The following is a 24,623-nucleotide window of genomic DNA, read 5'->3' as shown; positions in this document are numbered from 1 at the left end:
CACTGATGACTGGGTGCTTTCAGGGACATTAAACTGCTGGTCAATTTATGCAAATCACTTGTAATAAAAGTCATCTTTGGTACTTCTTGTTGGTTTAGTTGTGGGGATTTTTTTCCTTTGGTTTTCTTTTTTCATATTTTCCACAATTAATGTAATTTTTTGAGCCATTTCTCATTTTCCTTTTCTCCACCTTCCCTGTGCCAGACTGTGTCAATGAGGGGCTGCACCCTCAGTGGCTTTAAAGGAACTAAAGGATCTCCCAGCAGAATTTTCTGCAGAGATGCCCTTTTGTTGCATTCTCTGGAGCTGCAGCAGCAATGTCTGTGTGCAGAGCTGGGGCAGATCAGGGCTGGCACAGCAGCCCTGCTCCTGCTGGCCACATCATTCCTGATCCAGGCCAGGAGCCATTGGCCTTCTTGGCCACCTGGGCACACTGCTGGATCATGTCCAGCCTGCTGTCCATCAGTCACTGCAGGTCCCTTTCTGCCTGGCTGTTATCCAGCCATTCTGTCCCCAGCCTGTAGCACTGCAGGGGTTGTTGTGGCCAAAGTGCAGGACCTGGCACTTGGACTTGTTAAACATCACCTTGTTGGATTTGGGCCCTGGATCCAGCCTGTGCAGGGCCCTGTGCAGAGCCCTCCTACCCTCCAGCAGATGAACATGCACATCCAGCTTGGTGTCATTTGCAAAGATGTCCTTGGTTCCAAGGGGCCCCTCAGTGTCACAATGTCCCTTTGGATACACCAGGTCCTGCACTGTCACACTGGTCTCCTTGGTTCCATGGGGCCCCAAAATGTGACAATGGACTCCTTGTTTCCACGAGGCCACACAGTGTCACAACGGCCTTCCAGATTCCCTGAGGCCCCGGAGTGTCACAGTGGCCCCTTGGTTACACAAGGTCCTGCAGTGTCACAGTGTCCCCTTGGTTCCATGAGGCCCCGCAGTGTCAGAAGGGCCCCTTGGTTCCACTGGGCCCTGGACTCTCCCAATGCTCTCCTTGGTTTGGCAGTGTCACAGCAGTGAAACCCCTCAGTCACACGAGGCCCCGCAGTGTCACCATGGCCTCTGTGGTTCCACCAGGACACAGTGTCACGGGGACTCCCTGGTTCCATTGGGCCCCAGAGCACGACAATGGAGCCCTTGTTCTATGGGGCTGCACAGTGTCACCATGGTCCTCTTAGTTCCACAAGGCCCTGCAGGGTCACAATGGCCCCAGAGTGTCCCAATCATCACAGAATGACAGAATCAAATAGGCTGGAAAAGACCTTTGGGATCATCAAATCCAACCAATGCCCTAATACCGCCTTGTCACCCAGACCATGCCACTGAGTGCCACTGGAGAGGGACAGTGACTCTGCTACCTCCCCCCTGGCCTGCCCATTCCAATGCCCACTCACCCTTTCTGTGAAGAACTTCTTCCTCTTGTCCAGCCTAAACCTCCCCTGCTGCAGCTGAAGGCTGTGTCTTCTTGTCCTGCCCTCCAGCAGATCCACACTCACACCCAGCTTGGTGTCACCTGCAAATTTGGGGATGGTGGGCTCGATCCCCTCACCCAGATCATCGGTGAAGATGTTAAACAGGACTGGGCCCAACACAGATCCCTGGGGACAGCACCAGGGACTGGACACCAGCTGGGTGCAGCACCATCCCCACCCCTCTCTGGGCCCAGCTCCAGCCAGCTCTTCCATCTCCCAGCCAGGAGGGAACCTGCCCAAGCTGGGGCTGCAGCTTTTCCAGGGAATGCTGTCAGAGACAGTGTCCAAAGCTCTGCTGAAGTCCAGATGGACACATCCACAGCCTTTCCCACACCCACAGGTGGGTCACCTGGTTATAAAAGGAGATCAGGTTGCTCAGGCAGGACCTGCCCCTCTTAAATCCACGCAGGCTGGCTCTGAGCCCTCGGCCATCCTGTGGCTGCCCTGTGGTGGCTCTCAGGGTGATCTGTTCCATAACCTTGCCGGGCACCGAGGTCAGGCTGACAGGCCTGGAGCTCCCCAGATCCTCCTTCCAGCCCTTCCTTGGGATGGGCTCACACTGGCTCCTCCAGTGCTCTGGGACCTTCCTGGTGAGTCAGGACTGATGGTAAATGATGGGGAGCTGCTTGGGGAGCTCATCCACCAGCTCCCTCATCCCCCTAGGATGGATCCCATCTGATTCCATACATCTGTGAGCATCTGAGTGGCTCAGCAGGTCAGCAGCTGCTTTCTCCTGGATTCAAGGGGCCTGTTCTGCTCCCTGTGCCCATCTACCAGCTCAGGAGAACTCTTGTCCTGAGGACAATCTCTCCATATATTGAAAATTGAATCAAACAAGGTGTTAAGTACCTCAGCCTTTCCCTTATCTTTAGTTACTCTATTTTCCACTGCATCCAATAAAGAGTAGAGGTTCTCCTTATACCATGTTTTGCTATTAATCATAGACACGTTTGTTATTATTTTTCGCAGAATTGGCCAGGTTAATCTTTAATTGAAATTTCACCTCTTTCCTTTTCTCTTTCTGCATGATGTAACAACATCCTTAAACACTTGCTAAATTGCCTGCCCTTCTGTCCAAAGTTAATGCTCTCTTTGCTTTCCGCTGTGTTCCCACAAAAGCTCCATGGGCAGTCAGGACAGTGATTTTCCTCACCAGTTCATCTTTTGCCACACTGGGACAGGCTGCTCCGTCCTCCTTAAGATTGCTTTCTCAAAATGTGTCCATCTTTCCTGAACCCCTTTGTTTTTAATGGCTCTTTCCCTTAAAAAAAATCAGTACCTGATTTTTTACTCCCCAAACCTGCATCCTAAATAGGCCAAAGTCTGCCCTTCCTCTTTCCAGTGTGGAAGTTTTGTTGCTGCCCCTCCTTCTGTCACAGATCATTGAAAACTTGATTATTTAATGGTCCCTGTGCCCCATGCAGCCTCCGACCCCCAGATCTGCCACTAGCCCTTCTCTCTTTGTGAACAGCAGGAGACAGAGCTTTCTTTGTGAGCGCAGTGTTACCGAAAATTCAGTAAAACAGAAAACTCCTTATCACCAGTGCAGCATTAAGAATCATCATTCTTTATTCAGGGGGATGCACGGGGGATAGCTCCTCCCAAAGCCGAGCATGCTGAGTACAGGAAAGTTTCTGTTCATATTCTGTATTTTGCACACATATCCATTGATTGTGCTGGACTAAACACACATCTGATAATCATTTCCCCAGAATCATTAACATATTTCCCCTCCCCTTTACCCATGTGTTCTTCTGTCCTGGGGGTCTCTCTGGTGGTCCCTGGTGGTCGTGGACCCCAATGTTCCCGTGGGCCTGGCTGAGTTGGCAGGACACTGAGGCTGGTGAACTTCCAGTTCCCCTTGTCCCACAATGGGCATTGTGTGGTTTCCATAGGCCTGGGGTTTTGGAGAACAAGCTCCAGGTTTCAGCTCACCTAGTGGAGATAATTTATCATCTGGTAACATGAGGTCAAAGAGTGGGCTATGACATCACATGAGTGATCTATGACAGAATTGTCCATGACATCACAGAGTGGTTAATGTGATGTCATCAAGAAGTTATGACATCATAGGCCAGCTCTGTGACATCCCAGAGCAGGCTTAGAGATCACAGGACAGAGCTTTGAAATTGCAGAGCAGACTGTGACATCACAGAAATGTCTGTGACATCAGAGACTGGCTGCGTGACATTACAGAATGGTCTGTGACATCTCAGAGAGGCTGTGTGACATCCCAGAGGGGCTGTGTGACATCCCAGGAGGGCTCTGTGAGGTCACTGGGTTGGTCACTCTGCCCCAGCTCCCCCTCACAGTTTCTCCCAACAAGTCCAATGCTGTTCATGCCCAGCGGGGTCCCTGTCCCCCAGTATCCCCCCGGTCCCCCTGGAGCCACAGCCTCCACCCAAGGATGTTCCACAGGATCCACCCCAGAGCCTGACATGAGGACAAGGGGCCAGGGCTGTGTGACCAGGACATCAAGGACGTGGATTACCCAGGTCCCTGTGGCCTGGGTTGAGTTCCCCAGGGCAGGAAAGATGTCTGGCAGCTGGAGCAGGGTGAGGGAAGGGCCTCCAAGGTGGGGCTGGAGCACTTGGGCTGTGAGCAGAGGCTGAGGGAGCTGGGCTTGTCCAGCCCAGAGCAGGGAAGGCTGAGGGGCTCCTCATCCCAGCCTGGCAGTGCCAGTGAGGAGGGGATGGAGAACACAGAGCCAGGCTCTTCACCGGTGGCCTGGTGGGAGACAGAAGCCAATGGGTGGAAGGGCAAAGAGGGGAGATCAGCCAGGCCAGGAGGAGATGAAATGAGTCAGGCTGATTTCAGCATTTCCTCAGCACCAAAAGCAGCCTGACCTCCCTTCTCCATCCACCACTGACAGCTTTGCAAATAAGGAATTGTTTGAGCTGTTTTGACCCCGCTTCAGGATGAGCATCCTGATACAAGAACCTAACTGTGTTTATATCTATCACAGAACCACGTTTGTCAGAAATTCATTCTAGCATGGAAATCACTTGTGGATGGTTCACTCATCAGACACTGCTGGGATGCTGCACATAGTTCAACCATGGTCTGTTGGCCATGAAGAGAAACTTTCTGTGCCTCTGAGTCTCACCAGTTCCTGACCCCCAAAGGACACAAACCTGATGAGTTGTGGTTCCCACTCCAGTGGTGGCACTGGGCCCTCCCTCCATCCCCAGAGCAGAGCTCCCTTGTCCCAGAAAGTCCCTGGCAATTCAGGGATGAAGGAAGCAGGACAGGCTGTGGGGATCAGGGGCAAGACACGGCCAGGGATTTGGGGTGGTTGTGAGCCCAGGGCAGGACCTGGCCCTTGGCCTTGTTGAACCTCATCCCATTGTCCTGGGCCCATGGCTCCAGCCTGTCCAGATCCCTCTGCAGAGCTTCCTGCCCTCCAGCACAGCCACACTCCCACCCAGCCTGGGCTCACATGGAACTGCCTGAGGGAGCCCTCGATGGCCTCGTCCAGATCAGCAATAAAGAGATTTCACTGACCTGGCCCCAGTCCTGAGCCCTGGGGACACCCCTGGATGTGACTGCATTCCTCAGTTGCTCTGAGTGCCAGGGGTTGGATGAGGGAAATGGTGGGGAGGGAGTGGGGACAAAATCTGATTGCTTGTCAGCCATGAAGGGTGTTGATTTTCTTGTCTGTTCAGACTGTATTACGAGGTGCTGGGCATCAATATCAATTGGACATTGCTGATGTCAATCCATAAACAGGAAAAGAACAATTCTCTGTGCTTTTTTTTTAATATACTATATTCATTTGAATACATTTCTGAAATCGGTTTAACTAGCCAAAGAAGAATTGAAAGCTTAAATTATTCTCAGGGGCTTTTAGTGTTTGTATGTTTTGAACAAATTTTTATGAGCTTTTCTCCTTGAATTGAAGAGCTCAAGAAGGAAGAGACCTCTGGCATAGTAAAATTCATCAGCAGCCTCCAAGGGGCTGACGATGCATCCCCATCAGAGCAGCAATGAGCAGAAATGGGCACAGCTTTGTGGCTGCCCCAGCTCTGGGATGGGCCCTGGGCCTGGAGCAGGAGCAGCTCTGGAGGGCCCCAGGGCCGGGGCTCTTGTGCTGGCCTGGGCAGATGGGATGGCAGGAGGGGCTGCAGAGCTCTCAGCACCTCAGGCAGAGGGGAGCAGGGCAGCCAGGGCTCCTTTGGCCTTGGCCAAGCCCCTTCCCCCATGGTGGGGCTGAGTCCTGGCTGAGCTGCAGCTGCTGCTGTGCCCTTGGCAGGGGCTGAGGCCGTGGGGCAGTGCCCAGAGCAGCCTGGGCTGAGCAGAGCTGTGGGGCCAGAGCCGGCTGGGCTGTGCTGGGGAGAGGCCCTTGGTGCTGCCCAGAGCTCAGGGCAGCTGGCAGAGCTGGCAGGGAGCTGGGCTGGGCTGGGAGAGCCTGGCACAGAAACCATCAGTGTCCATCTCAGCCTGGCTGAGCGGGCAGGGGCAGGAAGATCATCCAAGGTCCACAAGTTCTCTGTGTGGGAGCTGAGCTTGTGACCCCCTGAGCCCTCCCAAGTGCTGGGGCTGCATGTCCAGCTCCAGAGGAGATGTGACAGATGGGAGCAGAGACATATAATTCCTGGTGGACTCTTCCTTGGGTTTGCTTATACAGGTTATCTGGATCCATATGTAGATGAGGTGTTTTGTGTCAGATAACACTGTGAGAGTGATAAGAATAAGATTTTTTAGCTGAAAATTATATTTCACACATAATGCACAATGAGAAAAAAATACACATAGGATCAGAAGAGCATCTGAATTTTTCAGAGAATGAGAGACTCATTGGTGTTCCAGCAGCCAAACCTGCTCAAATGCTTTCAAAGGCTTTCAAAGGCTTTCTTTAGATAAGAGGTGACCACCAGATGCCAACGCCAGCCAGAGCTGTCTATCCTGGCACCTTTTGTCTGAGAGAACCCTTGCATATAGGGAATTTTTCAGGAGGAGTATAAATTTTGGCTGTGGACACCTGGAAAGATGGATGGTTCATTCCATAGGAAGGAAAGCACAGAGCCCCAGTTCTCCAGGGGCTGATGAGAGGCAGCCCTCAATGTTCCAAGATCAGCCGGACCTGTCAGGTGGCCCCTGTGTCATGGTTTGACACTGGCACAATGCCAGCGTCCCCATGAAAATGCAACCCCACAAATGATTTCTGTGAAATGCAATCAGGAACAGAGCAGAGTAGGCCCAATAACAAAGGAGAAACTTTATTAAACTACTACTACTATAAAATGAAAAAAGCAAGAAAAAAAAAATCCAAAATTAAAACCTTCCAAAACACTCCTTCTTGCTCCCCCCAGTTCCAACAAACCACAGTGAAACACAACTTGGACCCCCAGTCAGGTTCCCACCCTTCAGAGGCTCAATACTCAGTCCATCGAGGGAACAGAGTCTCTCCTGTGCCACAGACCCCCCAAGAAACACAGCTGCCACCTCTTGTGTTTTCATGTCACACATGGCACCACCCGGAGAGAATCTGCCAGTGTGACACTCTCCATGTCCCAGTGCTCTCACCACCATGCATGGACAGACTGCTCCATGGACAGACTGCTCTTAGGATTTTTCTTTTCAAGGATGCTTTGCCAAGAGAGAAAAAAAAAAAAACAGTTCTGTTTTTCATTTTTGGGACCGCAGTCCCACCCCATTTCCCCCTGGGGCTGAAGGTCCAAGAACAGAGATCTTCTCTTCTTTTCTCTGAAGACAGGGGGCATCACCACAGCTCTCCTCAGCTCTTCTCTATTCACTCCACTCCTGTTTTTTCTCAGCTGCTGAAGCATGTCTCTTGCCTCACCATGCATCCTCCTAAAATACAGTCTCTCTCCTGGAGGAGAAAATTGTTTCAGTCTATGGCTAACAAGAGAAAGTCTAGCCAAAAACCACTCCATCATCTCCTCTCCCCTAGAATTTCTCCTTCTTACATCTCAGGCCCCAGACTGTCTCTTATCTTCTCTTTCAAATCAAGGAGGTATAATATTTCACAAAGCTTTCATCATCCAAGAGGGGGTTAAAAGTCCAAATTCCCCGGCCAGCTGGCCGGGCTCTCTGCCCAGACCTCCAGCTCCCACGCTGGGCACCTCCCGCTCCCCTCCCTGCTCTTGCTGTCTCTTTCTCTCCCTCTCCACAGAGACTCTGGAGGGGGAATGGAGACATCCCAGATTTCTCCACCCTTCCATCTGCAGGGAGCCAGCCCGGTTCAGTCCCCTCCACCCTTGGGTCAACCTCAGTCAGGCCGTGGGGCTGCCCCTCCCCACCCAGCCACTGGCCGGGCAGGGGAGAGGCTGCAGATGGGTGGTTTTATTTGGATATTAGTTTTTAGATTGTTTGGCTTAGATGATTTTTAAAAAGGGATTTTTATAGGAATTTAATCAGCTGAGAAGGAGCCACTCTGCAAACACTATTGACTGAAAATGAACAGGATAGAAATCAGTAACTCTGAAAGTTTTATTTGCTATCAAATACATTCCAGCCACCCAGCCCCACACAATCCCCATCACACCGCTCCAAACTGAGATCCCACTTCTCCCAATCTCCTCCCAACTCCATCTCACCCTGGCAGCTGTGGAATCAAGTGAGCTTTGTATATGATTGTGGTTTTTTGAGGTCAGAACATGCAATTTGAGGTGGGATTGTGCCTTTAAAGTTTAAAATTCAGTTGTTTTCAGTGGGATTGAGTGGTTTTGTGGTGACAGATCCATCTCTCTTGGCTTTTGAAATGTAAAGAGATGGAGAACACTGCCCAAAATCACCCCAGAACCCACAAATCCTCCAGAAGTTGAGTTCAGACTGTTCAGGGAGGGTGCAGCTGCTGGTGGCAGGATCAAATGAGACAGGTCTTTGTTCCAGAATCCATTTCTTACCCCCGAAAGACAGGGCAAAGGCAGGGCCGTGGGGTTTGTATAGGGTATCCCAGGGGTGGAGTTTGGGTTTGGGTCTAGGAAGGAGTTGTTAGCAACACAAGAAGGGTGAGATCAAATTCCTGCCTCTTAGCAACAGGAGCACTTCACACAGAATGTGTCCCCAAATCCTAAATTCCCCCTCAAACTCCTGTGAAATCGTGGGACTTCAGATATTTTTGACCAATTTCTTTAATTTAACCCTGTTTTTGCTGTGTTTAAAGAATAAAGATGAATCAGAGGAAAATTAGGGCCAAACCAAAAGGAGAAGCAGCCAGGTCTGTTCCCAACATGGATCACAGGGAATGTGGGTCACCAGACCTGTGCCCAATGTGGGTCCTGCAGTGGGAGATGGAGCTGGAGCAGCTCACGAGGCTCATCCTGCAGGTGGGACACTCTCAGGGCTTCCCTTACTGGTGCCTCTGTTGATGTCGGGTCAAGTGAAAGCTCCGGGTGAAGCTCTTCCCACACTGGGGACACTCGTAGGGCCTCTCCCCAGTGTGGATGCGCCGGTGGGTGACCAGGGTGGAGTTACGCTTGAAGCCCTTCCCGCATTCAGGGCAGCGGAAGGGCCTCTCATCCATGTGAATGCGCTGGTGTTTGAAAAGATCAGAGCTGGTGTGAAACCTCTTCTGACACTCGGGACACTCATAGGGCCTCTCCCCAGTGTGGATGCGTAGGTGCCTGATGAGTTCTGAGCTCCAACCGAAGCCCTTCCCACACTCCCCACACTTGTAGGGCCATTCCCCAGTGTGGATCATCTGGTGGCGGATCAGGGTTTTGCTCTGCCTGAAGCTCTTACCACACTCCGAGCACTTGTAGGGCTTCTCCCCATCATGAAGCTTCTCAGGCACCACCATCTCCAAGCTCTGACTGAAGCTCTGTCCACCTTCCCGGCACAGGCTGGGTCTTTCCTTCTCAGAGCACCCCGGGCTGGGTTTGCAGACCTTCCTCTTCTGGGATCTCTGGAGATTTTCCTCCCTGTTGGATTCCTGTTCTGTGGAGTCACTCAAAATGGCCTCTTCCACAAGGTTTTGCCGTGGGGATTTGTCCTCCCAGCTCTCCATCCTCAGCTCCTGCTCTGGGGGAGGAAGGACAAGGAGAGGATAGGATTTGCCTCCGTGCCACAGAGAAGGACAAGGAGATCCCCCCAGTGTGTCCCCGGCAGGAGGGCACCGGCAGCGGGGCTGTCCTGCAGCCGGGGGCCAGGCTGGGCTGGGAGATGGAGCAGGAGAGAGGGGGGAAAGGGGCACTGACTTCCTCCTCACCTGCCTTGGTGTCCCAGGGCATCTTCCTCTTCCTCATAGCCTTCTCCATCTGGCAAACATTTGGGTATGGGAAGTCCTGTTTTGGGAGGAAAACAAGGGATGAGCACAGTGAGTTTTGTACTGGTTTGAAGGCAAAACAGGGAGAGTCTAAGCCAGAATGACAATTGAATAAGATAATTAAGATCAAAGCAATGATACAGAAACACTGGTTTAAACTCACAGAATCGGGATATAACCTGACACCCCGTTGCTCAGGGTGGTGGTAGCAGTCTGATGAAATGGTGGCTGCAGTCCAGCTCGAGTGATGAACGTGATTCTGTCAAAGCAGTGATCCTGTAGAAGGGTCTGGTCTTCCTCTGAAGGTCCAGTGGTGGTTATGGAGCTCTTGTCCTCTGGGAATCCAGTAGGCAAGGTGGTTGTGGTGTTGCAAATGGTGAGATTATATCCAGGCAGGAATGCTTGGTTCCTCCCCCTGGGCGGAGCATCCCACAATGGGATGATGTAATTTTATCAGTGCTGCAGTGACACTCAATGGCCCATTAACAGAAGATGGACCCTGGAGGGCGTTATCAGGGCTGAGCCATGGAAGAGATAAAGAACACTGCCCCACCTGTTGATAACAGTTTATGGAGATGGGGACTGAAAACACTTTTGGTTACATCTGACACTGTAACCTGAAACAGTGAGGCAATCCCTGCTCGGGGTGGGGGGTGAACACCACACCCCTAACCCAAACTGGCTCTGGTGTAAAACCCCCACCCTGGGAAGGCCACGCACACAGGGGACAATGACACACTTGCTCCGCTTCAGGAAAGATCTCTGTCCCTGTCACTCCCTTGCTCTCCCCCCTTTTCTCTTTCTTTCCATGTCTCTCTCTACCTCACATTTCCTGATCAATAAAATCCACTTTGGATTTGGTCTCGTTAACACCTTTATTGGGGGCAGAGGCATCTCTCTAACAATTTTATTATCCAGATTGCAACATTATTTTTGCACAGTGATTTCAGGGCTCTGTTGTCTGACCCCAAGTGCCTTTGACAACAGCGTGGTTCTCTCCTCTGAGGAATATGTGACTCTTTCTGGAGGAACTCTTGGAAACATGGATGCAGCTTCCTCTGAGTGACTTTTGGGAGAACTTATGAGGAAAATGGCTTTTGTGGGTGGCCAGTGTAAAGAAAATATTTTGTTTTCCTTCTCTGAAAAGTCTGTTAAAATCACTGGAGGAAAGGGACCAAATGATGCCAGCAAGACTGACAAGGATCATTCACCCCAAAGTGAAGAACACAAGGCTACTTAAATCCTACAAGAAGCGCAGCTCAAGTAGCTAAATTCCCAAATAAATCCTGAATTCACGGGCTTTGGGGGGAGAAGAATTATTTTCTTTGTCCCTGTCACCTTTGTGTTAGCTACACAGAGCTTTCCCTTCCTTTTAATTATCTGTATTGGGCCAAATTTCCATGTTTTTTGTTTTGTTTTGTTTTGTTTTGTTTTTTGGGAACCTGCCAGCATCTGAGCTGGAGCTGTGTTGGAAGTGATGAAATTTGGAATTGCCAGAGAATTGCTTCTGTTGTTGGTCTATTAATGTTTGGGATTCATTTGTGTTTCCATCAGAAATGACTTGTGGGAAGAGCAAATCTTCCTCAAGGCATTTTATGTAGGGTTAAATTTGATTTCTGCTGAGTTTGTTTTGTCCAGTGTCCAGGGGGTGCTCAAGGGGTCTCTGGTTTTCGTTTGGCCCTAATTTACTTCTGATTTGTCTTTATCTCTTAAAAACACCTGAAAAATGACTAAAAAGAGTATTGACCAGAGATGTCAGAAGTCCCACCATTTAAGAGGTATTTGAGGTGGAATTTACAGTATGGGAATATATTCTGGAGGATTTGTGGGTTCTTGGGGGATATCTGGTAGTATTCTCCATATCTTTGCACTCCAAAAGCAAAGGTGGATTGGTCTGTCACCTCAAAGTGACTCAATCCCACCTCAAAATGGCTGGTTCCCACCTCAGTCCCATGCCAAAATTGCTCAATTCCTCAGCCTCCAGGATGAGATGGGGTTGGAAGGTGATCGGGAGAAGTGAGATCCAAATTTGAGGTTGTGGGATCAGGATTGTGTGAGGCTGGGTGGGTGTGATTTATTTTGATAATAAGTAAAACTATCAGAATTATTGATTTCTGTCCCATTCATTTTCTGTCAGTTCTGATTTGATTTTCAGAGTGCCACCTTCTCAGCTGAATTTATTTGTGACGTCCTGTCCCAGACTGAAAAGTAAGATGTGTTCTATTTCCAATTGTATGGCAGTTGTCCTGTGTTAAGTGGGCAGTTTTTCCTTATCTCTTCCACAATCAATCCTCCCTCGGGGGAGATATCTGCTGATAATGAACCATTGAATGTCACTGCATGACTGATAAGAACTGTAACATCCCATTGTGAGATGCTCCACCCAGAGGGAGGAGACAAGCATTCCTACCTGCATCTAGTCTGGAGATTCTGGCCCACCAACACAGCTTTTTCTGGGCTGGATTTCTCAGAGGAACAGCTGCCTCTTCCTCTTCAGAGGAAGACACCCTTTCCTATAGGATCACTGCTCCAACAGAACCACACCTGACACTGCAGGAGGACTGCAGCCACAATTCCAATTGGATTGTGGCCAACACCCTGTCCAACAGGGTGTCAGGTTGTATTCTGGCTCTCTCAGTGTTGTTTTGGTTCACTGCATTGATCATATTTTAATTTTCTTCCCTAATAAAAAGCTGTTATTCCTGCTCCCATATTTTTACCCAACAGCCCCCCTTAATTTCCAATTTATAGCAATTCAGAAAGAAAGAGTCTACATTTCTTCATTTCAGGGGAGGCTCCTGCTTTCTTTAGAAGACACCTGTGTTTCCAAACCAAAACACCTCCTTTCTCTCCTGCCTCCTTTGCCTGCTCTGTTTCTCTCTCAGTGTCTCCCTTGACCCAGGGCAGCTCTCACCAAAGACCCTGCCCTGATTTCATTCCCAATCCATGAGCTACAACAACCATGGGGGAAGTTATGAATGCTGGCAGTGAAATGTCCCTGTAGGATCTTGTTGCACTTGGCTTTTGGTTCTTCCATAAGAGCTTTGCCTTCAAGGGCAGGAACATCTTTTCCTGGCTGGGAACTGGAATTCCAGCCCCTGGGAGCGTGTGCCATGGATCCCAGAGGGGCATCCCCGAGGCTCCCAGGGTTCTGTTTCTGCTATTCCTCCCAAGGAGCTGTGCAGGGCAGGGACAAGGTGCAGCAGCTGTGTTGGTGCTGCAGTGTCACAACAGCTCCTGGTTCCAGGAGTTTCCACACTGTCAAGAGCGGTTCCTGGGTTCCATGATGCCCTGCTGTGTCCCCATGGATATTTGGTGTCATGAAGTTCTTCAGTGTCACAATGGCCACCTCGCTCCATGAGCTTCTGCAGTGTCCAAATGGCCTCCTTGGATGGGCAGTGTCACCATGGACCATTGGCTCCATGCAGCCCTCTGGGTCACCATGGACTCCTTGGTTCCATGAGGTTCTGGGGGTGTCTCCATGGTCTCCTTGCATCCACAGTGTCACAATGGGCCACTGGATCCACATGGCCCTGCTGTGTCACCGTGGCCTTTTGGTTCCATGGGACCCCAGGGTCACAATTGACTCCTTGCTTCCACATCACCCACTCAGTGCCAAAATGGCCCCTTCGTTCCATGGGGGACACAGAAGATTTATAGAAACATTCAGGAAATCCTGCATAACACAGCTGGGAATATCTGCCTGCATTCTAGAAAGAGGTTAAAGGTGAGGATGGCACCAGCAGGTTCCATCTGCAACAGAGGTCCAGGGAAAGGGCAGGGACAGAGAATTCAGCTGGGAGACTCAGAGAATTCTGCTTCCAGAGATCATTTCTGGAAACACTGTCCCTTGTAGAAAGGTGACACCACTCCAGACAGCCTGTACTGAGCAGGTGACTCCTGAGTGGGGTTTGTTGTTCAGGAAACCTGCTCAGGCTTTTCCATTCTTTCCTTCCCCAGAGAAAAACTTCTCCTGGGCCTGTGTGCAGTCAGAGCCCTGAGGAGAGCAGGTGGGACACGGTTCAATGGGCTGGGACATGGAGCTGCAGAGCTCAGGAACAAGGTTCTGCTGCAGGGCACAGGGATGTCAGTGCCAGGTGGGCGATGTCAGACATGGTGAGGCTGGGGGTGAAGAGCAGCTTGTCCAAACAGGGTCAGCCCTCAGGGGGCTCATTCTTCTACATGCCCAGACCTCCTAAGGAGACACTGAGCATCAAGGTCACCTGGGGAATGCTTCTATCAGCTCTTCTCTGAACTGGAAACTAAGAATGCTCACTTAAAGAAAAAAAGATCATGAGGTGCACTTGTAAATCTTCCTCCTTACAAGGACTCCAAACTGACTCCAATCAGGCGCACAAGCCCTGGAGATTTGCAGACCATTGAATGAAGACAAAGCCCCCCTGAGAGCTTTCTGTATTTTGATGATCCCCACCATGGATTTGGGACTCAGTCCAGGACCCTCAGGCACTGAGAGAAGGCTGAAGAAGCTGCTCAAGGAGTCAGAAGCAAAACGCCAAGTCCCTTGGAGCATCACTGGGCCTCACTGAGGGCAGGGACTGCCAAAGGCTCCCAGGGACTCATGAGAGCAGATCCTTGAGGCCAGGATTGCAGGGAGCCCAAGGCTCAGAGCAGGGAACTGCAATGCTGAGCAAGGCCTGGGCTGGCTGGGGGAAGCAGAAAGGCCAAGCCCTGAGCCCAGCCTGGCACAGCAGGGCCTGTCCCTCACGGGTGGCTCAGGGCTGTTTGTGGGGCAGGGGGATGTGAGGGGCAGCAAGGACAAATGTCACAAATCTGTGTGACCCGGCAGATCCTCATGGAACCAAGTGGCCATTGTGGCACTGTGCTGACTCATGGAATCAAAGAGACCATTGTGAACTCAGAGACTCCAAGGAACCAAGGGTCCATGGTGACCTTGTGCAGCCGCAGTGTCACAGAGGAGCCGTTGTGACATAGCGAGGGCACACGGAGCTGAGGGGCCATTGTGACACATCAGGGCTTTGTGGAACCACAAAGCCATTGTGACACTGCAAGGCCTCATGGAAGCATGGGGCCATTGTGACACTGCAGAAGCAAGGGGAACATTGTGACACTCCAGGGCCTCATGGAACCAAGGAGACCATTGTGACACTGTCTGGTCCCACAGAACCAAGGGAACATGGAACAGGTCTGGCTGGCTGGGCCTCCTGGGGAGCACCTGACAGGTCTGGCTGACCTTGGCATGTTGAGGGCTGCTTCTCATCTGCCCCTGAAGCACTGGGGTGTCGGCCTGATTTTTTAAGGTTTTCTAAGACCTTCTGAGTTTACATTCTTGTAGCAAATTTTCTCACACAAATTTCTGTAAAAAACTTATTGCTTTGCATTCCTTCATAGAGGAGGAGAAATTTGATGGACGGTAGTTTTGTCCAGTGTCATTGGAAGGTGGCACTTTCACCCTCCAATCCACTGTCACCTTTGGAAAACTATAAATGTTGGAGTCAGAAATAAATTACATTTCTTTTACCGTCATAAACGCAAAGGTGCCCATCATGTTTTCTCATGTCCCATAGTGACATTGGGGCTCTGGGCTTTCCTTCCTATGGGAGAGAACTATTCTTCTCCTCCAGGGGCCTATAGCCAAAACTGGAATTCCTCCTCCAAATTTCCTTATATTGCAAGGATTGTTTATAGATGAAATCTGCCAGGAGAGACAGGTCTGGCTGCCTTGGCTACCCAGGGGCCACCTCTCATCTGCCTTTCAAACACTGGGACCATGTGCTTTTCTTTCTTATGGGGAAAAAAACATCCATCTCAACCAGGAACCCATGGCCAAAATTGGGCATCTGCCTCCAGTATTCCCTATATCCAATGATAGCTCCCAGAAAAATGATGCCAGGAATCACAAATCTGGCTGGCCTTGGCTTCCTGAGGGCTGGCACTCATGTGCCTCTGAAACACTGGGACTCTGTGCTTTCATTCCTAATGAAAAGAACTCTTCTTCCTGTCTATGTGTCCACGGCCAGAACTGAGATTCCACCTCCAAAATGTCCTATATCCAAGGATAGCCCCTAGATGAAAGTTGTCAGGAGAGAGAGGTCTGGCTGGCTTGGCCTAAGGCTGGCCACATCTCATCTTCTTCTAGAACACTTGGATTTTGTGCTTTTCTTTCATATAGGAAAAAAACATCCATCCTGAGCAGGCATCCATGGCTAGAACTGTGATTCCACCTCCAAAACTCTGTACATCCAATGATTGCTCCCAGTGAAATCTGCAAGGACAGACAGATCTGGCTGCCCTTGGCCTCTTGGGGATGCCTCTCACCTGATTTCAAAACACTGGGGTCAGTGGTTTCCTTCCAATGAAAAAGACCTGTCCTTCTTCTCAAGGTGTTCATGGTCAAAATTGAGATTCCTTCTCCCAAATTCCATATATCCAAGGATCTCTCCATGACAAAAGCTGCCAGGACAAACAGGTCTGTCTGGCTTGGCCTCTCAAGAGCCACTTCTCTTCACTTCTGCCTCTGAAACACTGGGGCTCTGGGCTTTCCTTCCTATGGGAAAGAACTGTCCTTCTTATCTACGCAGAAATGGCTGAAATTTGGGTTCCACTTCCCAAATTTGCTATATCCAAGGGTTGCTTTCAGACAAAAGCTACCAGGACAGAGAAGTCTGGCTGGCTTAGGCCTCTGGTGGAAGACTTTCATCTGTCCTTGAAACACTGGTGTTCCGTGCTTTTCTTCCTGTGGAAAAGAAGCATCCTTCTACTTTGGGTGTCCATGTCTGAAATTGGGATTTCACCTCTAAAATTCCCTATATCCAAGGGTTCCTCCCAGTCAAAATCTGCCAGTACCATCAAGTCTGGCTGGCCTTGGCCTCTGGTGGCTGCCCCTGCCACACTGGGGCTCCGTCCTTTCCTTCCCATGGAGATCACTGTGACACTGTGGGCACCTCATGGAACCAAGGGGATCATTGTGGCACCACTGGAGCCCATGGAACCAAGGGGCCATGGTGACATTGCGGGGCTCCATGGACCCAGAGACCATTATGACTCTGTGGGGCCTGATGGAACCATGGAGACCATTCCGACCCTTCAGGGCCTGGTGTCACCAAGGGGGCATTGTGACACCTCAGGGCCTCCTGGAAGCAAGGGTCCATTGGGACACTGTGGGGCCCCATGGAAGCGAGGGAACATGGACCAGGTCTGTCTGGCTTGGCCTCCCAGGGGCCACCTGACATGTCTGGTTGATGTTGGGATGTCAAGGCCTGCCTCTCATCAGCTCCTGGAGCACTGGGGCTCCATGCTCACCTCTGTATGGAAACGAACCGTCCATCTTTTCAGATGCCCACTGCCAAAACTGACACTCTGCCAAAAAACTTTCTGATATTCAAGAGTATCTCTCAGAACAAAATCTGGCAGCTCTGGCTGGACCTGTCCTCTGGTGGTCACCTCTCATCTGCCCCTAAAGAAGTGGCACTTTGTTCCTTCATTCCTATGGAAAAGTACTGGTCTTCGTGTACAAGGTACCATGCCCAAAATTAGAATTGGCCACTGAGCCCAGCTGGGCTCACGGAACCATCTGCAGCCCCGAGCAGATATTGACTCTGCCAGTGCTGCCATCCTCCCTCCAGTGAGAGAAAAGGACACAGGGCAGGCACACAGAGGGGCAGCATGAACACACCGAGGTCACTGAAGATGAGATGCCTTGATCCTGGGGCTGGAATCCTCTGGTAAAGCTGTGGAGAAGGATGTCATTGATACATCAGACTCTCTTTTTCCCTATAATGCATTGAAAAGTATGGGGAGATGACTTGTTTCAGCAAAGGCCTCCATGCTAAAGTAAGCAAATATTGAAGTAGTTGTGATCCCATGAGAAGTTTGAACAGAGAAAGAGCAGAGTGATGACACCCTGTGCTCTCAGGGAGAGAAGAAGAAGATCTCTGCTCCCAGAGATTAAGATGATTTCAGAAAGAGATGAAGAGAACCTTTGCTCTTAAACAGCTCATCTTTACACTAATACCCCATAAGTTGACATGGCTCATAAGCACAGCTGTGGTAAAAGCTGCGAAAAAATGTCAGGGACTTTACAATTGCAGATTTTTTGGGTGGCTGCTATTTGTAGAAATGAAAACCCATGAGATAACTGTTTTCTTGTGGAGAAGCCTCTATAACATTAACATGACTGACTTCTCTCCCTTAATGAAGACAGACTATTCTAGAGGTGGTAAACTGACCGAAAATTTTAGGTTTTGTCTCTTTACATTGTCAGGTTGTATGGTGAGGGGAAGTGTTCTGAATGTTTTGTTCTATCCATGTTGCTTTTTCTTTTAGTTACTGTTATCAAAATTTTATTCATGCTCTTAGAGTTTTGAGCCCACTTTGCCTTTCTCCTAATCCTATCTCACAGCAGGAAATGAGTAAGTATATTCTAGTGAATGTACTGGTAATTAGCCAACACTGAACCCACCACACTAATTGATGCATTGGCTGAGAAATCTCAAAATGGTGAACCAAAACCACTACAGAAACTTCCTGATGAACTGCACTAGAGCAGAGGGAAATCAAGCTAAAGCCATGATTTTTCAGGACTTGCTTGATCCTAATGAGCCCCGTGGTGCATTTGGAGCTGAGCCCTGGAACGTCAGGGCCTGAGAAGAGATTGCACAAACCTTTCCAGGAGTCCAAGTCAGAGGAAATACCCAAAGTAGTTGGAGTCTAAAGCATTATTGGGAACCACAAAGGTCCATCTATACCAAACGCTCTTCATGGAGTCCTTGGAGGAGAGAACTGGAGGCCAGGATGGCACAAAAACTTCTCAGAGACTCAAAATGGCACAAAGAATTCTCAATGTGGAAAGGAAAATCCAAAAATACCTCACAAATGTTAAGAATCTTAAAGTATTAATGAGCCCCACTGAGTGTCAGTAAAAAGCTCTCAAGGGACTCATTAAAGCAGATAATTGGGGCCAGGATTGCACAAACTTCTCACAGAGTCTGTAGCAAAAGGGAAACACCAAGTACTTTAAAAGAACTGAAGTACCTTGAAGCATTAATGGGCCCCACTGAGTGTTGTTCCTGACAAAGCCTCTCCAGGGACTAATTAAAGCAGATAATTGGAGGCCATGATTGCACAAAGCTCTCAGAGACTCCAAGGCAAAAGCAAAAGCCAAAGTCCTTTGCAAAACCTGCAGTTCCCTGGGAGCATGAAGGAGCCCCCAGGGCTATTCCTGACCAAGGCTCCCCAGGGACTCCTTCCAGCAGATCCTTGAGGCCACTGGGATGTGGGCATGGGGGGGATGCTGAGGGCAGGACCAGGGGCTGACAGTGCCCAGCCTGTCTGGGGCTGTGCCAGGAGGCCCCAGGGCCTCAGCACAAGGTGTCTCCTCACAGCCCTTGGTGGCACAGACCCTGCTGTGCCCCAGGGCACCAAGACTTGGCTTCTCTTTGTCCCCACCTGCCATCAGTGCCTCCAGTTGTCTGCTCTGCCTGGGGCCTGGGGACACTTTCTTAGTCGTGTCCCTCAGTGGGACCCATTAAAAGTCCAAGAAACTTTGGAGTTGGATTCTGACTTGGAGCTCTGGAGAGGTTTCTGCAGCTCCCTTCTCAGGGCCTGATGTTCAGGGCCTGAGCACAAAGCCCCAGAGGGTCATTAAAGTCCTTGTGCTGTGTCTGTGCTGCTGAGCTGGGCTGGGCTCCTGGCACAGAGGGTGATCCTGGTAACCAAGCAGAGCTTCAAAAGCACATTTCTCTTGCTGAGCAGCTCTTCTCCCAGCCCAGCAGGGCTGGGGCACTGCCTGCAGCCAGCGCGGGCACAGCACAGAGGCACAGAGAGCTTCAATCAGTCAGGGCTGGGAAGGGGCTGAGAAGTGCCTGGGGCAGAATCACTGCCAGCCCTTGGCACAGGAACCTCTGGCTGCAGGACAATGCAGCTGCAGCTCCTGGAGAGATCTCCTAAAGCTGGAACATTCCAATGCCCACAGAGCCTGTGAGTGCATTCTCTGCTCATCTCCTGTGCAGAGCAGCCAGGGGTGCCCAGGGCTGTCCTGCAGAGCAGGGTCCTGCAGCCCAGGGCGCTGTGCTGGGCCAGGGACTCTGCTGCCTGCCAGGGACAGCTCTCATCCGGCCCTGGAGCTGCTCCCAGCGCTGGCCAGGAGCTGTGGGGGGAAGGAGCCACCCTGAGCAGGGCAGGTGCTGCTGCTGAGAGGGGCTGGCTGGGGCAGGGCTGCTCCCAGCTCCAGACCAGCCTGGGCACAGCTCCGGAGGGCACTTCCCAAAGAAGGTAAGCCTGGGATTGCTGTAAAGATCAGGAGCTTTCCTAAGACTGTTTTCAATTTCCTGGTTGAAGAAATATGGGAATGTTGGGGTGATGTCAGAAACATTTTTACTTTTTATACATTTTTCATATATTTGTACCTCTGTAAATTACTATTTTATAATTATATACTATTATATAGTTATAAAATTATAATCCTTACTTAACTATTAAACTCTAATTAACTCTATTAACATACTATTTTATAACTGTAATCCTTAACTAACTCTACTACATTTCCTTACTTTTATCTTATATTTTACAATAATAAACTGACAGTCTAAACACATTCCTGAAATACTGCATAGTCTTATTATTAGGAACAGGACCTACAAGAACAACGTTTTTGTTTTTGACCAGAATATGAGCAGTCATAACAAAAAGTAAAGGCAAAGAAGTCCTTGGACCTACTCCAATAGGTTGAGCCAGGGGTGTGTAACTGGGGCAACTGAATCTCCTATTGGATTTTCCTATTAAATACCCTAATTAATTAACCTTAATAAATTGTTGAAATCAGGGTCTGGGTGTGCCCTGGGGACACTTGGAAGCTTCCAATAAAGGTCTTTTACTGTAGTCTTCTAACACCGTTGCAAGGGTTTTTCTTTTTTTTTTTTTTTTTTTTTTTTCTCTCTTTTGATTATAGACAACAGGGGGATAAGAGAAGCAGAACAGGAATTGTAATCGCAGTATGACAGACCATTCTGAGTTGAAAGGGACACACAGGATCATCAAAGGAATGATAGAACATTTACAGAGACTCAAGAACTGTGACTTTGGGTGGTCAGTGTCTCTGCTGGGAGCCTCCCAAAGGGCCTTCAGCCACTCCTCAGCCCTGAGCAGCAGCAGCATCACCTCTGCAGGGCCCAGCAGGGCTCTCCTGAGCTGCCCTTGCCCAGCTGCACACAGAGCCTGCCCCAGCCAGGGCCCTGCACACAGGCAGGTTTCTGTAGGGTGGGCTGAGGGCACACAGGGTGGGATGGGCTCTGTGAGCACTGGCAGGGACAAGGCACCTCTCAGGAGGGGATGTCCAGGCCCAGGGAGATGCTCAGGGAAGGAGAGGGGGCTGAACAGAGCAGTGCTGGGGGAACAAGCCCATCCAGCCCCTCACCTTCCCTCAGCCACAGGGAATCCTTTGCCTCTCACATCTCTCTGTGGCAAACGCTGAGTGCAGCAGGAATGCTGGGGATTTCTGACCTCAGAGAGCATGCAATGGTGAGTGGGTAGGAAAACAATTCCTAAAACCAACTCCTGACATCTATTTCCTTTAGAAATAAAGTGAAATTCCTTTAGAAGTCAGAATGCAGATGCTACCAAGCCTTTCTGCATCAGGAGTGATTCCCCTGACAAATCCTGAATATCCAGCCTTGTCTCTCTGCCACATGGCCACACACCCAGGGCAGCAGAGCAGGGATGCTGCCTCAAAACCCCCACACATGGCCCTGGCTGCTCCTGGCACACTCAGCCAGCAAAACTGGAGCTCAGGCAGGGACCTGGGTGAAGGTTTTCCCAGAGCAGGAACAAGGGTGGGTGAGTCCCAGCAGGACAGGCTGCAGGGAATGGCCCAGGTTTGTCTCCAAGCAGCCTCTCCTGACTTGTCCCTGTCCTTTCTCCATGAACAGGTGCCCATGTGCAGCCACAGCAAATGTCCAACAGCAGCTCCATCAGCCACTTCCTCCTGCTGGCACTGGCAGACACGCGGCAGCTGCAGCTCCTGCACTTCTGCCTCTTCCTGGGCATCTCCCTGGCTGCCCTCCTGGGCAACGGCCTCATCATCAGCGCCGTAGCCTGCGGCCACCACCTGCACACGCCCATGTTCTTCTTCCTGCTCAACCTGGCCCTCAGCGACCTGGGCTCCATCTGCACCACTGTCCCCAAAGCCCTGCACAATTCCCTCTGGGACACCAGCACCATCTCCTACACAGGATGTGCTGCTCAGCTCTTTTTTTTTGTCTTTTACACCTCAGCAGAGTATTTCCTCCTGACCATCATGTGCTACGACCGCTATGTGTCCATCTGCAAACCCCTGCACTACGGGACCCTCCTGGGCAGCAGAGCTTGTGCCCACATGGCAGCAGCTGCCTGGGCCAGTGCCTTTCTCAATGCTCTCATGCACACAGCCAATACATTTTCCCTGCCCCTGTGTCATGGCAATGCCCTGGGCCAGTTCTTCTGTGAAATCCCACAGATCCTCAAGCTCTCCTGCTCACACTTCAAACTCAGGGAAGTTGGGCTTATTGTGTTAAGTGCTCTTCTATATTTTGGATGTTTTGTGTTCATAGTTTTCTCCTATGTGCAGATCTTCAGAGTTGTGCTGAGGATCCCCTCTGAGCGGGGACAGCACAAAGCCTTTTCCACCTGCCTCCCTCACCTGGCTGTTGTCTCCCTGTTCGTCAGCACTGGCACATTTGCCTACCTGAAATCCCCCTCGATGTCTTCCCCATCCCTGGATCTGGCCCTGTCAGTTCTGTACACGGTGGTGCCTCCAGCCCTGAACCCCCTCATCTACAGCCTGAGGAACCAGGAGCTCAAGACTGCAGTGAGGAGACTGATGACTGGATGATTTCACAAACATTAAACTGCTGGCCAATTTCTGCAAATCACTTGTAATAAAAGTTATCTTTGATAGTTCTTGTTGGTTTGCTTTTGGAGTTTCTTTTTTTTACATTTTAATGTAGTCTACGAATAAATGTCAGGAGCCCTTGTTTGCTTTGCACGCAGCAGGCGGGAGCACTACCATGCTGGTGCTGTGGGGACATGAACCTGAGGGAGCACAAATGCCATCAGTCCCTGGGGCCAGGAAGGGCTGGGGGACGCCAGGGAAACGACTCAGCTTTGTCCTGGCCTCTGCAGTCAGCCAGAAATTTTGTTCTCATCAGCTGGGAGTTTCCTGTCCCACTGCAGACGCTGCTGCTCAGAGCCAGGGCTGCCTGGCAGCCACCCCCAAACTGCCCTGAGCATTTCCTTGGCTTCACCTTTGCTTTCTTTACTCTTCCTGGTCTAGATTTCTTCCTCTTGCCCACCCCTGTTCCCTCACCTGAACACATCCCATTCCTGTTTGCCCTTTCCTCTCTGGCCCCACTCCCCATTGCAGTTCCTGACTTGGCACCATGGGAATGTCCCTTGGGGAGCAGGATCATCCCACAAGTGCTGCAGGAATTGTCTGCAGGCTCCTGCAGTGCCTGGTGCTGCTCCCTTGCCAGAGGCACCCCAGGCCAGGGGGGCACATCTGGGCTGCTGTTTCTGGCTGTGGGGCTCCCTGTTCTGGGCAGTGAGGAGGAGCTGCAGAGGCTCTGCAGGACTGACAGGATGGGCTTTGGGGCTGTGAGGAGAAGCTGAGGGATCTGGGCTGCTGGAGCTTCTGAAGAGGAGGCCCAGGGCTCCTCCTGCAACTGCTCCAAGGGTGGTTTCAGAGAATCACAGAACCAGCAAGGTTGGAAAAGACCCTGGATATCATCAAGTCCAACGTGTGCCCTGACACCACCTTTTCTTCCCTGAGCCTCCTCTTCTCCAATATCAACAACCCCAGCTCCCTCAGTCGCTCCTCACAGTACTTGTGCTCCAGACACCTCACCAACCTTGTTGCCCTTCTCTGGACATGCTCCATCTCCTTCATGTCCTTCCTTAATTGGGGGCCCAGAACTGGACACAGCACTCAAGGTGCTGCCTAACCAGTGCCCAGCACAGGGGAAGAATCACTGCCCTGCTCCTGCTGGCCACACCATTCCTGATCCAGGCCAGGAGCCATTGGCCTTCTTGGCCACCTGGGCACACAGCTGGCTCATGTCCAGCCTGCTGTCCATCAGTCCCTGCAGGTCCCTTTCTGCCTGGTTCCTGTCCAGCCCCTCTGTCCCCAGCCTGTAGTGCTGCAGGGGTTGTTGTGGCCAAAGTGCCGGACCCAGCACTTGGACTTGTTAAACCTCACCTTGTTGGATTTGGGCCCTGGATCCAGCCTGTCCAGGGCCCTGTGCAGAGCCCTCCTACCCTCCAGCAGACCAACACTCCCAGACAACTTGGTGTCACCAGGGTTCCATGAGGCCCCAGAGTGTCCCAATGGTCTCCATGATTCCATGAGGCCTCCCAGTGTCACAATGTCCCTTTGGTTCCATGGGATCCCTTGGTGTCACAAAGTCCCTTGGATCCTTGGGCCCTGCAGTGTCTCAATGTCACCGTGGTCCCCAAGGCCCTGCAGTGTCACAGTGGATCCTTGGTTCCATGAGGTCTGGCAGGGCAGCAATGCTCTCCTTGCTCCCACAGTGTCACAATGGCCTCTTGGTCCCAAGGGCCACCACAGTGTCAAACATGTTTCCTTCATTCCGTGAGTTCCTGAGGGGCAGCACTGGCCGCTCAGTTCCATGGGGCTCTGCAGGGTCACAGTGGCCCCATCATGACATGAGGTCCTGCTCTGTCACAAAGCTCTGCATGGTTCCACAAGGCCCTGCAGGGGCACAGTGGCCTCTTGGTTCCATGAAGCCTCAGAGTGCCACAATGAATTCCTTGGTGCTGCAGTGTCCTGGAATCTGACACTTCCTAAATTGGGGACCCCAGAACTGGACACAGCACTCGAGGTGCTGCCCAACCAGTGCCCAGCACAGGTGAAATGCAGATGAAAAATAAAAACCCCACAATTCCAATAA

The 24,623-nt window shown here is 50.9% G+C and overlaps 1 protein-coding gene across 1 annotated transcript; it reads left to right on the top strand.

The window, feature by feature from the left end:
- The first annotated feature begins 21,631 nt into the window (after positions 1-21,631).
- Positions 21,632-22,549, top strand: LOC110483990 (olfactory receptor 14J1-like). Its single transcript, XM_021554298.3, has one exon. It carries the CDS (start codon positions 21,632-21,634, stop codon positions 22,547-22,549), a length of 918 nt encoding a protein of 305 aa, XP_021409973.2.
- The last annotated feature ends 2,074 nt before the right edge of the window (positions 22,550-24,623 follow it).

This window comes from Lonchura striata, unplaced genomic scaffold (assembly GCF_046129695.1).
Source record: "Lonchura striata isolate bLonStr1 unplaced genomic scaffold, bLonStr1.mat Scaffold_161, whole genome shotgun sequence".
In the NCBI taxonomy this organism is placed as follows: Eukaryota; Metazoa; Chordata; class Aves; order Passeriformes; family Estrildidae; genus Lonchura; species Lonchura striata.
The sequence above is the reverse complement of the archived record's forward strand: the minus strand, read 5'-3'. Positions and strand labels throughout refer to the sequence as shown.